The sequence below is a fragment of the Mirounga leonina genome, unplaced genomic scaffold (assembly GCF_011800145.1).
Source record: "Mirounga leonina isolate KUSES-001 unplaced genomic scaffold, KU_Mleo_1.0 Mir_128, whole genome shotgun sequence".
Lineage (NCBI taxonomy): Eukaryota > Metazoa > Chordata > Mammalia > Carnivora > Phocidae > Mirounga > Mirounga leonina.
In genome coordinates this window covers 25,758,574-25,773,810 of record NW_023270320.1, presented here as the reverse complement: position 1 = coordinate 25,773,810, position 15,237 = coordinate 25,758,574, and the positions used below count along the sequence as shown (strand labels likewise).

Genomic DNA, 15,237 nt, shown 5'->3' with positions numbered 1-15,237 from the left:
GGCTCCCTGCTCAGCAGGGAGCCTGCTTCTTCCTCTCCCTCTGCCCCTGCCCCTCACTCATGCTCTCTCTCTCTCAAATCAATAAATAAAATCTTAAAAAAAAAAGTAATTAAGATGATACATTTTATGTGTTTTACCACCTTTTTTTTTTTGAAAAACCCAGCAGGAAGATCAACCTCATTACAAGAGAAGCTTTGTTCAAAATTGCAAGTATTTGTTCACATGAGATTTAATGAACACCTACTGGTTTGCAGGCCGTGTTGGGCACTCAGGGAGGGAAAAGAAAGGTCATGCCCAGTGTGAAGACGCTCACACTCACTCAACTCAGGGGAAGAGGAAGAGAAAGGGGAGACGACGAGGGCAGACAAGATAAGGAGTTTATTAGCTCAAGCCAAAGGCAGAATGGATTAGGAGCCTCACCCGAGATATGTGAACAGGGCTTGGGCTTTAGAGGAAAAAAACAACCATCTCCACACCAAACAAGAGATTTAAGGGAGGGAGGCAGATTTCAACCCCACACACTAGAGAAGGAACTGGGGGCTGAACACCTACAGAAGAGGAAAATCTTTACAATGACAGTGTAGCCTGGAAACCAGAGGAAAAGGAAAGAGAAAAAGTTGGCTGCTACAAATGAGACATCTTCTAAAACAGTGCTTAGTAAGAGAATTACTAAAATACACGGAATTAAATCCACCACAGAACCGCCACCTACAGCCAATGTCTCCAGAAACAGAGCTTCCCAGCAAAGAATTTGCATTTCCAAGAATATCCGTATTATTCACACCATGGTTTCTTCTGCACAACATATCAGGGCTGTTGCCAGAGAACACGGCCGGAGGCCCCGGGTCACCCTATGTGGGGGTCAGGGAAGTGGCAGGCGGGCAGGTCTGTGGCCGAGGGCCCGTCCTGCTCTGCACCCGCGCACGTCCGAGGCTGGCCCGAACACTACCCCGGTCATGAAAAGAGAGGCTTTCACTCGCTTGAAATGCAGAAATATTTATTTTGGTTTCCTTCATTGTTTTTGGAAATTCTGTTTTGGTTTATAAAACATAGAAATAGCCAACACTTAAAGCAAACATTCAAAACCCCAAGGTGACAAATTATTGACTTTTTGTGCAATGAAGAACACACATATGAAGTTAGGCTACCAAATAGTGTTACTATGATGACAGTTCTTCGGTGCCAACCCCGTCGTGCTTGTATAATACACGGAACTCTCACAAAGCCAAAACCAGCTGCTTTCAATGTATAAATGACAACTTAATTCAGTCACACGTAGCAAAGACTTGCAGTCAAGTGAAATGCAGCTAAATTCCCAAATTAACTTTTTCTTTTTTAAAAAAAATCCCTTGAGAAGTTAATCCCAGAAAATGAGTTTTCCAGATTTCTATCTCCTAGAATTTTGGCTTGTCAAACACATTTCATAAAAATCAGGTAGCATTATAAGACCATTTGCTTATTACTGTCCATTTCAATAAGTACCCAAGTATATCTATTCCCTTAATAGGTTTAAAGACATGCCCTGCCTGAGAATTTATTTGAGGGTGGAAAAAGCCACTTAATCACAACACAATCTTTTGATATGAAAACCACATTAAAAATCCGTTGGCCATCACAAAGAATGACTGGTTCAGCGATGATAAAGGGGACAGTTCATGAGGCGTCACAGTTGAGCATGGGCGATCCAGGTAATTATTTCCTTCTTGAAATGCTTGTCTTCACTGCAGAGTCTAAGGCAGATTTTTTAATAACCCCTGGGAGGGAGTAGTGGGGGGTGGGGGACGGGAATCAGGTCTGGAGAAGAGGGTCTGAGATCATTTTGCTCCGCGGGCACCAGAAGCCGCTCGCTCAGGTGAGCGCCCATTCATCCGAGACGACGTCTGTGCTGTTCTGAGTTGGATCTGTTCTCTCCGTCCCTGGGAACCTTTTGCTCCTACAGGACAACATGGACTGCTGAGAAGCACGCGCCGCTCCAGACCCGACAGCAGAAGGCTCGTCGGGGCGCGTGTGAAGTGGGGAAGGCGAGGAGGCAGGGGTTTAAAAAAATCTCTGGCCCGCTTGCCACGTTCTCCAGCTGGGACAGTTCTTGCTTTGAAGGGACAGCTTCCCTCCAGTGCACTGTACCTTGCAGAGCGGCAGAATCTGCAGGAAGTAGCAGACATCTCAGAAATAGCGAAGTCCTAATCCCTTGGTTAGAAAACTGGGCGACAGAAGTTTTCACCGCCTTTTTTTTTTTTTTTTAAACAGAGGAAGTCTCAAATAACTTAGCACGTGGATCGTTTCCCCTTTACGATTTTAAGGCTCATTTTGGAAACTGTGTATCACCATATACATGGTCTGCAACAGGAGGTGACCGTAAGGCAGTGTTCCGTGTCCTCTGAAATTCCTATGGCGAGAACCCCGAATGCACAAGTCAAACGTGGACGCTCCCTTTCCTACGCGCACTCTAGTCAAAATTACCAACGTGAAGGCCATCAGCAGGAGACTGCGGAGGGGTGTGGTTTCTTCCTGGCATTAAACTTTGATGGTGGAATAAAGTTCGTCTATCTGTGCCCTGAAATAATTCCGAAGCTCGGGCCGTTTTGCCTTCATCGTTGGAGTCAGGAGGCCATTGTCGATAGAAAATAATTCAGTGTGGAGACTAATGCCTTTGACCTGCAAATAAACGAGGCCATTAAAGCAAAAACCGAGGGCAGAATCAACCTGGGCCTAAAAGCACGTGGGTCAGAACGGATGGAGACCCCATGGCCGATCCAGTCCCTCCCTGGACTTGGGCCAGTGGGCTCGCTCAACACAAGGCAGGGGCTGCTCCCAGGACAGGATCCGGGCTTGGACCCCGACCTCCAAGGGAAGAGAGTGCCTGCCCTCGGTTACAGAAATCTTTCCCCCCTGGCCAAAGCTCGCCCTTACTCATTCCTCGTGGGTTTCTTTAGGTCCCCTCGTGCTCCATACCTATTCACACAGAACCCTCAGGTCAGAAACCTGTTTTGTAGGGGTGCGTGCACGGTGATGCAAATCTCACCTGTTCAAATGGTTTCAGGCCAGATTCCTTCCCAAGCCTCACCATGTCTTCCAGGATGGCTTTTTTGACGTCCTAGGAAGGTGAGAAAACAACACGCTTGCTGTGCTGCAGGTCTGGAGGCACGTTCAATGTCAAGCCAAGGTACAGAAGCCAGACCACACGCTCCCCGAGCCTTACCTTGTTCCTGCACAGTTCCTCAAAGGAGCCTTCAAATCCTTTCTTTCGGGCCCAGGAACATAATGTCTCAACATCTGGTACCACAATTGCTATGAGAAATGCCTTTAAAACAGACAAGTGAGTTATTATGTGGCTTGATCCAGATGTTCTGAAATAGAGATTCTTTATCATTCTGCATGATGGACCACGGGAGAATCTGATAGATGTTACAGACCCTCTTTTCGGAACATATTACCAGCCCCAGGAGTCTACTGAGCCCAGGTTAAGAGCTCTCGGCTCTAAAATACAGACAGCAGCAGGAATTTTGCAATTAAATGTTTTAAAAGGACCACTAGGAGGGGCACCTCGGTGGCTCAGTCGTTAAGCGTCTGCCTTCGGCTCAGGTCATGATCCCGGGGTCCTGGGATCGAGCCCCGCATCGGGCTCCCTGCTCCGCGGGAAGCCTGCTTCTCCCTCTCCCACTCCCCCTGCTTGTGTTCCCTCTCTCGCTGTGTCTCTCTCTGTCAAATAAATAAAATCTTTAAAAAAAAAAAAAAAAAAGGACCACTAGGAATCAAAACCTAACAAAACCCTAATTTTTATTTACTTTTGCATACATATTTATATATATATATATATATTTTAAGATTTTATTTATTTATTTGAGAGAGAGAGAATGAGAGAGAGCACATGAGAGGGGGGAGGGTCAGAGGGAGAAGCAGACTCCCTGCGGAGCAGGGAGCCCGATGCGGGACTCGATCCCGGGACTCCAGGATCATGACCTGAGCCGAAGGCAGTCGCTTAACCAACTGAGCCACCCAGGCGCCCTTATATATATTTTTTAATAAAACAGTTAAATAAGCAGACAAGATAATGGATATCAAGTAACTGCTTTTAAAAGGAGAGAAAAAAAATTTATACAGATGCTTTTAGATCTCCAATGCCACATTTTTTACAATTTAGTAACAATAAAACTAAATAAAAATCGAAGGCATGTTAAGACTCTAGGTCAAAGAGAGGTGCCTGGGTGGCTCAGTCAGTTAAGCACCTGCCTTCAGCTCAGGTCTTGATCCCAGGGTCCTGGAATCAAGTCCCGCATCAGGCTCCTTGCTCAGTGGGGAGCCTGCTTCTCTCTCTCCCTTTGCTGCCCCCCGCCCCCAGCTTGTGCTCTCTCTCTGTCAAATAAATAAAATCTTAAAAAAAGAAAGATTCTAGGTCAAAGAAAAACAGGTATACTCTCAAAGAAAAATAGGTGCATTCCTTATAAGGTAATAAAATATTCTTCCACAAGTATCTAAAAGTCTCAAGATTCGTAAAAAGATTAGCTTTCAGGAAACAAGACCACTTTCTCTCCCTTGCCACCATCTGCCCAATATTTTGGCAAAAAGACGTTACACTACAATATTGACCTTGGTTTTCAACTTCATGTATACACCGGCTCACAACCCCCACTGCTCAAACATGATTTAGGAGACACAGCATAAATACGCTGGGTCTAATATGTTGAAAATTCTAAACTTTCTTATAATCTATCAATATTTCCTTTCATAGTTTAAATTAGAAGCCTATTTTACCCACTCCCTAACATCTTTATTCAACTCCCCTTGGTACGCCAGACCACTCTAGTTAGGTAAAATAAAAATACGGAATTTAAAGAGAAAAACTTTTCTGGATGAGAAATGCCAAGCAGCAAACCCCAATAATATTCCAGCATGTCACAAGTGAAAGGCAGTTCAATACTCATCGCAGACCTTCCATCGCACTGCAAACATCCAGAGTTCGAGGCGCCGGGCACACCTGGGCAACACGGCTCACACCCCAGAACACACGTACCTGCAAGCTTTCTCCATGGACAAACACCTGAGCGATAGGTTCACTTCGCAGGTAGATATTCTCAATCTTCTCGGGTGCTATGTATTCTCCCTGTGCCAGTTTAAATATGTGCTTTTTCCTGTCGATAATCTTCAAGGTACCATTCTGTTTATTAGAGGGGAGGGGAGGGGAGGCGCTGTGAGTGGGTCTGTGGCTGGGGGACGCCCCCGTCCCAGCCCCATATCAATCACACCCAGTCCAGGGCACTTCTCACATGCTTTCCTTTAATCCTGGTAACACTGCCCAGGGGCCAGTTATCAGCCCATTTTAGAGAGAGGGAAACTAAGGCTTGGGGAGACTAAGTAACCTGCCCAAAGCCAGTGAGTCAAGTACAGAGAGAGAAAGGGACTCCAGAGTCCACGCCCTTCACTTCATCCCTGGTAGCCCACCAGCCGCGCTCTGTGTGCTGTGTATCTGCTTCCCCAAGGATGAGTCATGCTCCTTAAGGGTACAGACACAGATTGTCCTCCTAGAGCACCCTGCACAGAGCAAGGGCTCAGTAAAAGCTCCTATAGAAAGGCCAAATGCCACCTTCGTCATTGTTTCAAGGCGGAGGCAGGGGTGGGGGTGGGAGGGGCTCGCTCCTGGGCCCCTGGGGCAGGGTCCGTCAGCGGCCCACGTGCGGACCGTGGGAAGGATACAACCCCTGCCCTAGACGAGCCAAATGCCATCGTGTCCACCTCTGGTTGCCAAAACCCCCAGCTGACTGTCCACCCGTCCCCAGCCCGGGGTCCTTCCTGTGCTTCCAAGTCAGCTGTAGGCAAGTTTCTCCGCTTCTCTCACTGCACGTTGGTTCTGTGCCATTTCCCCAAGGAGCAGACTGAGGTCCAAGGAGACGATGAAATGTGTTCACTAGAGCCTGAGCCAGAATTGGAACTGACGCCCAATCCCTCTTGAACTTGAAAAGAGGGACTTAATTTATTTCTGAATAACTTGGGTATTCTGCAGTCTGAATTAACTGGGTGGGGAGGAGGAGTATTTTCCAAATCTAAAAATTTCCGAGAGTGTCGCGTACATTAAATCTATAAGAATCGAACGACATGCAATAAGAAAACTTGCCTTAGCCATTTTAGTAATTCAACACAGTGACAACTTAGAAAAAGCAGTGGCAAGCCAAACTGGTCAAACCCATGGGTGGCGCTTCTTGTAGGTTCTTTTCCCTCCTCCGATGGACCCTGGCTTTTGTCTACAGTAACAATTCTGAGACTACCTGTGTTTGAAGGTGTTGGCCTAACCGTGGGACGCTTACCCTGTTTTTAATGAGATGACCCGCCTAAGAAACATACACTCGCAACTTCTTGCCCACCACACCTTCCTGGCCGCCGACCACAATGTCCCCCCCACCTCGCTCAACTAATAAGGCCTTCACATCGAGGCCCAGCACTGATATAGAAAAAGCCATACGTTGTCTCTCTGGATTTCAAATAGGAAGCCGCAACCGGAATTGATGTCACGCATCAAAACCAAACATATTCGCTACAGTTCAAGTGACAACCCTACCCAGGCACACTAAGAGTATAAAGCTGTTCCCTGCAGGAAATGGAAGAGCCTCCTCCTTGCCCCCCTCAGCAGGGAAAGGGAAAAAGTGAGGTCGCACAACAGCAAATGGCAGAAGAAAAGTATCTGTGAACGAACGGGGGAGGTGAGTGCTTACTGGAAGCCACTTTCCAATGTCCCCCGTGTGTAACCAGCCGTCTTTGTCCAGAACTTCTGCTGTTTTCACTGGGTCCTTCAAGTAGCCTTTAAATACATTTGGCCCTTTCACACACACCTGAAGAGAGAAAGTTTGGGAAGGGGGGTGGTTAGGGGGAAGTGGAGGGAGGGGGTCGAAAGTTCCGATTAGGAGACTGGTAAGCACCGGGGACCGAATGTACAGCCCAGCGACCACAACTCACACAGACACGTGATTATATTTAACAGTTAAGAGACAAGATCCTCAGAGTCCTCATCATGGGGGGAAAAAAAACCCTTTTTTTTTTCTGTTTTTCTTGTATCTGTGTGAGATGATGGAATATTAACGAGACTTATTGTGGGGAGTAATCCACCATAGATGGACGTCAACCCATTATGCTGTTTCCTTTAAACGCATACAGCATGTATGTCAATAACATCTCAACAGAACTGCGGGGGACAAAGGTGATCTGTAACAGCATTTACGGGGGTTCTCCAGAGAGAATGAGTGTGTGTGTGGGGGGGTGCGTATCTCAACCTTTAGCAAGAAGCCCTGAATTCCATGATCCAGAGTGCACCAGCACAGCCACACTGGGACCCTGGAGGTACGTCCAATGCCCCTGTTCCCTTGTCCTCAAAATAAATGTCAGCTGCAGTCAAGTTGTAGGGCTAACGCTTGCCTGAGGTTCTGGCTCAAAGCCCCAAAGGGGAGGAAATCACTTTGAAGTCATTAGGCTTTCCTTCCACTAGCCAGTGGCTCACGAACAGGTCTCCAGGGCCATGAGCTGACAGGAGCTGTGCTTCAGGTCTTCAGGCCATGGAGACTTTGCATGCTCTCGAGCCCAAGTCCCTGCAGCGTCTGGTGGAAGAGACGTTCGTGGTCCCCCTCCCCCATAAAGGCCCTTCAAAGAGAAGCCTGTTTGATCCAGGATCACCAATAACGTCAAGTTCAGAGGCTTTATGGGACGCTGCCGAGAAGCGGCCAAGCTATCAGGAGGATGGCAATGTGGATGAGCGACTTGGTGGTTCACTCACCTCACCCTCGCCCTTGGAAGCCAAGTAGTTCATTTCTTCCACGTCCACAAGTTTTATAAGGTTGCAAGGCATTGGGGCACCAACATGGCCTGCATGGTAAATAAAAGAATGATCATTCCCAGGAGGACTCCTACTATCCTTAAGCCAAATGACGTTTATGGCCAACAGGCCTGCTCGTGATGGGAACAGCTGATATAAACGTCTGTTTGCAGCGATGCCAGCCCGGCTCCCCCAGTAAATGAGCACAGAGAGTGTATTTCTAGAATAGAGACAAACATTCACAAGTCTCTTAGGATCTTTCCCCAGTTTGATGCCCCAAATTATTTTTTCAAAGTATGAATAATTTGGCTGTCGACTGTAAGGGTTTCTACAAATACCTGGAAGCAAGCTTTCTAAAACTTTTACCAGGCTCCTATGGTCTGACGGCCCCTGCTCATCATTTACCACCCCTCACTCACACAGACTTCTTCTCAACATCCCCACTTTCTCTAAGAAGAGAAAATACACAACTTTGCCAAACTGGATTATTCTCGCAACGTCACCTGGTTCTGACCAAGATGGTCTTTACTTCCTTAAGTATGGGTGAACACATTTTAAATTTAAATTTATTAAGATAGGATGGTGCAGGGGCACCTGGGTGGCTCAGCTGGTTAAGCGACTGCCTTCAGCTCAGGTCATGATCCCAGGGTTCTGGGATCGAGTCCCACATTGGGTTCCCTGCTCCGTGGAGAGCCTGCTTCTCCCTCTCCCTCTGTCTGCCCCAAGTCGTGCTTGTGATCTCTCTCTCTCTCTCTCAAATAAATAAATAAATAAAATCTTAAAAAAAAAAAGAGCATCACAAATAATTCCTCCTATGTTTTAATGATGTTTGTGTAAAGAGATCACTGTTCCAAATTCTCTAGGCTGGTAAGAAACCAGGGGTTAAAAATTAAACCAGGAAGAAGGTTCAGAGACTGTTAGCACAAGTCCCAGCAGAATTGTGCTTCTAGAGTCTGGACATGAGAATCCATGTTCCTAGACGGTGCTCATATTTATAATATACCAAATAAATTAGTGGCATTCATGTATCAGAGTGCAGAATGTACCACCGTCAGAGCTGGGTTGGAATCCTGGCTCTGAAGCATAATGCCGGGTAAATTCTTAGACACTGTTTATGTGCTTTTTCACCAACACTCATTTCCTCTCAGAGGTAACAGGACTTAGGCCACAGGGTTGGTGCGGGGATGAAATGCACCCATGTGCTTAAGGACAACTGCTCCGTCGATTATTTTCGTATCTGCCTCTCCTTGCGCCTTTTGGGAGAAATGACTTGTTTCTTTCTCTCTGTGGTCTCAACACCCGGCCCAGCACCCAGTGTAGACTCAAGTCAAATTTACCAGCAAATAATTCGACCCCAATCCATTCCCAGAAAGCTCTGTGGGGCCAAATGTTCTGAACCCGGGGGAAAGGGCTTTTATCCCTCAGCTGTCAGCTTCAGATTCTAGGTGAATCTAACGCCACCCACCTTCCAGCTGGCCCTCCAAGCATGGATGCGCTGCCATAGCAGCCCTTTCCCACAAGGATCCCTGATTGACAAGACTGTTCGCCCCAAGGCCTAATCACTCGAGACACAGAACTACCATTGGTCAACGAACCGAGGAGGAACCCAATTCCAAGAACGCCCACCGGAATAAGGAGATCCCCATAAGGAGTGTCCCATGGCTCCTACCTGCTGTCCAGTCCCCAGGTATGGTCAGACAGCAACCGGCGGTGCACTCGGTCTGTCCGTAGCCTTCATAAAACTGGGCCACCAAGAAACGAAACGTTATTAAAGAGAACAGTCACCCTGTGCTGCAAGGGCACAGATCAGGACGTTCTCCTCACTCCTGAGTGATGGCTAACCGTGGTGACACGTCTCTTTTTAAAATCTGTTCAGAACTACTATGATAGCACCCAAACATCTTCACCCCCAACCCGAAACCCCGGCCACTGTCCGTGGTCATCTTCTACTCGCCCTACTGTAGACAGGCGAGGGGGCCAGCAATACAGCCCGACAGGTCACACTGCACATGACCCACCCAGGAGTGCGCTCGGTGCTCTGTCCACTCACGGCTGTGCCTCACACCTGTCCTGGTTGCCCAGTCTCAGCTGCCTCCCCCGCCCTCTTTAAGGCAGGTTCTCTCCAGGGTTTGCAGGTCGGCTTATTACCTGCAACCCATCCCCGTGCCCTCAGGCCGGATTAAAGGCAAGTTTCCTGGCTGTGCTTTACCCGTCTGTGGTGGCCAGAGACGCATCATCTCCTGCCTTGGGCTCTGTAAGCAACCTGGGAATAACGTGATCTTCCAAACCAAAATGAGACACACACTTATGACTTTTTGGAAAGGAGAGGCCTGGGCTTGAAAAAGCCCGAGACAACCAGCCGCGTGACGCCCACCTCACCTGACAGCCGAGCGCTGCTCTCAGAAACGTCAGCACGGTGGCGGACACGGGCGCGGCTCCTGTGATCATCAGCCTGACTTTTCCTCCCAGGCTCGACTTACAAGGCAAGGAGAGGGGAGATAGTGAGGGGCCGATGGCTGCATGGGGGCGGGCTCCTCAAAGACCCCTTCTGGGAACCCGGGGCCCGGATCCACTGGCTCCTTCTCTGCAGGCCACACGGAGCTCACCAAAGCGCAGAGAACTCACAGGCATTCCAAAGAGGAAGGCCTGGCTGGAGCTGGTTTCCTCCTGATGCTACACCCTTCTCTCTCAACGGGTATGAAAAACAAGCCAATACCTCTACCTGCAGGTATTTTGAAGGAATTAGAACAAGACTGTGGTAGGTTGGGAGGCAACCACCACATGTGGCATATTTGGGGACATAGTATTATTATTCTGCATTCTTTATCACTGGTGCCTAAGAAATGAGCAATGTACTTGCTTCAGAAAAGGAAAGCAAGATAAAAAATTAGAAAGGCCCAGGGTGCCTGGGTGGCTCTGTCAGTTAAGCATCTGACTCTTGATTTCAGGTCAGGTCATGGTCTTGGGGTCATGCCCCACGTCGGGCTCTGTGCTCAGCATAGAGTCTGCTTGAGATTCTCTCTCTCCCTGCCCCCTCCCCCCCTCCTGTGCTCCTTCTCTTTCTCTCAAATGAATCTTAAAAAAAAAAATAATTAGACTGATGAATCACTGAACTACTACATCTGAAACTAATGAGGTACTCTATGTTGGCTAATTGAATTTAAATTAAAAAAAGTAAAAAATAAATTACAGAGGCTCTACTCCCCTGAGGCCTTTTCTGCCCTTCCATGTTACCATGTTGTTCGGGTTTGCATGGGACACTGAGGTTTATGTACCGGCTTTGTCCTTAATTTTTAGAAATGTGCCCGGATAACCAACAACGTGCCCTTCTCCCTCACCATCACACCTCGCTTTAAGAAGGAGCCCTCATAATTTTTATTTATTTATTTATTTATTTATTTATTTATTTATTTATTTATTTATTTATTTGACAGAGAGAGACACAGCGAAAGAGGGAACACAAGCAGGGGGAGAGGGAGAGGGAGAGGGAGAGGGAGAAGCAGACTCCCAGCTAAGCAGGGAGCCCGATGCGGGGCTGGATCCCAGGACCCTGGGATCATGACCCAAGCTGAAGGCAGATGCTTAACAACTAAGCCACCCAGGCGCCCCAAGAAGGGGCCCTCATAGACACTCCGAAGCCCAAGGTAGTCTCCCTAGCAAACAAGAGTTGAGAATGTAGCACCTGTATTTTGTGGAAGATGAGTCTGTCCCACAGGCTATTGTTTCTAATGATGCCACTGCGAAGCTCTGCTTCTTTCCTCTTGGAGGCGAAGTCCAGCAGCCATCGCTTCAGCGTGGTGTTTGCCTGCCCAAAAATCTGATGGGTCAAGAAGGAAAAGACAGTTACAAAATGACAAGGATGGTGAGAATCGAAAAGTCAGAAAATAACAAGTGTTGGTGAAGATGTGGAGAAATGGGAGCCCTCATCTGCTGCTGGAGGTGGGGAATGTAATAGGGCATAGTTGCTTTGGAAAGCAGACTGGTAGTTCCTCAAATAGTGAAACACAGAAGTACCACAGGACCCAGCAATTCCGCCCCTTGGTAGAGTACCCAAGAGAAATGAAAACACGGGTCCACACAGACACTCGTATAGAATGCTCGTAGCATCATTATGCATGACAGCCAAGAAGTGACAACAACCCACAGGCCTACTGATGCATGAAGGGATAAATAAAATATGTTCTAGCCATATATGGAATATTACTTGGCCATTAAAAGGAATGGAGTACTGTCACGTGCTCCCACATGGATGAACCTCGTGAAAGAGGCCAGTCACAAGAGAACACGGAAACCAGACTATGCTGTTTTTAGTGATAATCATGGATTCCATTCACATGACAGTCCGGAAGAGGGAAATCTACAGATTCAAAAAGCAGATTCGTTTTGCCTGGGAGTCGGAGGGGGTAGAGGACAGCTACTGGGCAGATCCAGGGTTTCTTTCGGAGGTGATAAAAATGGGCTGTGGTGATGGTTGCAGAACTCTGTGAATATGCCAAAAACCTTTGAATTTTACACTTTAAACGGGTGAATTATATGGAATGTGAATTATATATCTCAATCAAGCTGTTTTTAAAAGTTTTTTTTAAAGGACTATTAAAAAAGAGAGAGAGAGAAGGTTCTCATAGATCACAGAAGCCCTGCCTTACAATAGAGAGCATGAAAACTGCCCCGTCCAAATTTATCTTGAAGACTGCCATGTCACATGCTGGTCTTGCCCGGGATGTGTGGTCCATGCCACAGTGACCCCCCACAGAGGGGCTGGCATTCTCTCCACCCCTGGCTTGGCCTGTCACTTCTTTCCATGTGGCTGAGTAATGTCACATGCTCATGGGCATTACAATTTCTAGAACCATTTCATAATTATAGTTATCATGTGATGCAGTTGGCAGCTTTATGAGCTAGACAGCAGGAGGAGGTAACACAGTCCATCATGCAGATGAGAAAACAGAGGCTCTAAAGAGTTTATGGTACAAATAATATGACCTTCCATCTTCTACCTGTATTGGGCCTTCCAGTTTACAAAGTATGTTCACCTGTTTTCTCTTATCATCTTCACCAAAGGCTCTGTGAGGTAAATGCATTCAGGCTTTACCGCTGGGTAAACTGCACTTTTTTGAGATGGCGTACAGAAGGTACCCGGAGGGCCCAATTCAAACCCAAGTCTCGGACTCTGGGTTCAGTGCTCTGTCCCCAACTCTGCTGCTCCTTGGAACTTACTCGGTCAAACATCCGGTTCAGCAGTCTGGGGACCACAGGAAAGATTGTGGGTTGAAGTGCCTTGAGGTCATCCATAAGCAGCCTGATATCTCCTTGGAAAAATCCTATTTTAGCTCCATGACACAGCATTACACACTAGGGCAGTAAACAAAAATAACCCACATGTCGTCATCAAAGCAGGGACTACGCAACATACACACAGACACACAAGGCTTCTGTTTTAGCAATTTGGTCCAGTTTCCAGAAACCATTAAGTTCCTGCATGTCGACAGCTTTTCAAAAAATGTTCTTGCATTCCCTGGTCATTGCACAACATCAAAGTGTGGTTTTTTTCTCTGGATCCCCCTGAAGATAAAGGAGCTGGTAAGAAACCAGACTATGCTGTTTTTAGTGATAATCATGGAGCTTCTGCTGTTTTAGCTTTAGGATAAATAGCTGGTGAATGAATGACACAGTGTTATGTAATCCAAATATTGTACTTGCCTGGAAACTTTAGGCCTAATTTATTCCCCCAAAACTTAGCTACCTGCAAACTTGGCTATTTGCCAGCTTATTAAAGTCTCATTTTTAAAATCTGAATCTCATGAAGAAATGTCTGAAAGGCCACTGACTCTGTTGCAGTTCAGACACTGGGGCATCAAACAGCAGACTGGCTTGACGTTCAGCTATAATCTACTGCACGGATTTGCTCCCGCCCAATGCAAATCGCCCCGGCAAGCCATATGCACTTGACCCACAGTCAGCCTATTTTAAACGTTAAAAAGAAAGAGAGATTCAAAAGATGATGCCACGGAAGTACACATGGTCTCAGGCTTGAAAGCAGAAACCACTGGAAACGTACACCCTGGTTCCTGGTTTAAAAACTCAAGCTCAGGGAGTGTGCGCCCAGGCACCCTTCCAAAACCATTAGGTGTACATGGGCCATTATCAACTCATTTGAGATCACTTTGGAAAGTCACAAGACCTCCTGAGGTGTGCAGGAACCGAGGTAACAGATGCAAGATGGGAATCTCGTGACCCTTGATTCCTTCAGGGTAAGTGCATCCTACGGGCCAGCAGCCAGTCAAAGGGCTGCTCACTCTCAATTAGTCACCTCTCGATTCGTCTGGGTCACTGACACCTCGCACGGTGCTTGGCCCACAACGGGTGCTCAATAAATATTTGTCAAATGAATGAATGGTGCCCACTGGTTTTTCCTAGAAGTATATGACCCAACATTGTCCCAAGAAGGAGAAGTAAGTGATGGTTCTCGTCACAGTTGTATACACTTGACCCAGGCCAAGGTTTGCTAAAGATCATCCTGCTTTTCCAAGGGCACTTGGAATATTGGTGAAAAAAATGAATCTTAAGCCGACTGGTGCATTATGAACAAGCCAAGTGAAAACCAGAAGCTATTTACAGAGGCAGAAGCTTCACGAGGCTTTGCAGGATGGCGTTCATAAAAATTCTACTTTTTACAGTTAATCTTTTTGGAATCACACCCATGTGCATAGCCTTCAGAAGTCTGAGCATCTAATTTTAAAATGAATGATTAAAGTTCAAGTATTCGGACCACCCCCACTTCCACTCCCAACATTTATACTCTTTTAAGCAATTAGCACCATTTCTAAAATGGGGCGGAGCAAAGAATTCTCTCTGGGGATGACAGTCTGCCCGTGAAAACTTACCTGAAGCAGCTGCTCATACATGTGTGCAAGTGGTAAAAACGAAATGTGTGTGTCACTGGCATTCAAGGCAAGAACTGTCTGTAAAACACAACAACTTAGCAGAACACCAACAAACGAGCAAGCAAGCACAAAGAAAACAAAACAAGGCCTACCTCTACAACTCTTTCAAACATATGGGCGAGAGGCAAGAAAGATATCAAAGTATCATCTGGGGAAGGGTTGGCTGTATTCTGTAAGCAAAGACACCCGCAAGGAGAGAAGCCTTAATATTCCCAGTAATTTCCCATTTTATTTCAGAGCACATAATACCTTAATGCTAAGGACAAGTACCGTTTGCTTACAATCTGCAGTTATTTCTCACCAAAGGATGAAATGAAAAAGCAATACTTTAATTATTCAATTAGAGTGGAGGTCATTCCTCATGGTAAAGTAAACCCACTCTGGGCTTTAGTCCAAATAGGGAAAATTTTGTCCAAATTGGGATATTAAGGGATCATGTACTTTAATCATTTAGTATTTCAAAGTTACCAGACCCCATTGTCCAGCAAGCTCAATTCC

At 46.8% G+C, this 15,237-nt stretch overlaps 1 protein-coding gene across 3 annotated transcripts in view; it reads right to left on the bottom strand.

The window, feature by feature from the left end:
- Positions 1-980: 980 nt before the first annotated feature.
- Positions 981-15,237, bottom strand: part of ACSL1 (acyl-CoA synthetase long chain family member 1) — a 71,742-nt gene continuing 57,485 nt past the window's right edge. For 2 of the 3 annotated variants that reach the window (XM_035004249.1, XM_035004250.1), the window contains exons 11-21: positions 14,832-14,909; positions 13,013-13,147; positions 11,478-11,612; positions 10,175-10,270; positions 9,465-9,537; positions 7,757-7,845; positions 6,705-6,821; positions 5,012-5,155; positions 3,200-3,301; positions 3,023-3,094; positions 981-2,655 (exon numbers count right to left, since the gene is read on the bottom strand). In XM_035004249.1, coding sequence (XP_034860140.1) covers positions 2,515-2,655; positions 3,023-3,094; positions 3,200-3,301; positions 5,012-5,155; positions 6,705-6,821; positions 7,757-7,845; positions 9,465-9,537; positions 10,175-10,270; positions 11,478-11,612; positions 13,013-13,147; positions 14,832-14,909 — 1,182 coding nt within the window. In that variant the 3' untranslated portion in view covers positions 981-2,514. Of the gene's footprint in view, positions 2,656-3,022; positions 3,095-3,199; positions 3,302-5,011; positions 5,156-6,704; positions 6,822-7,756; positions 7,846-9,464; positions 9,538-10,174; positions 10,271-11,477; positions 11,613-13,012; positions 13,148-14,679; positions 14,758-14,831; positions 14,910-15,237 lie in introns of all 3 variants that reach the window. The other variant, XM_035004251.1, reaches the window with a different exon arrangement.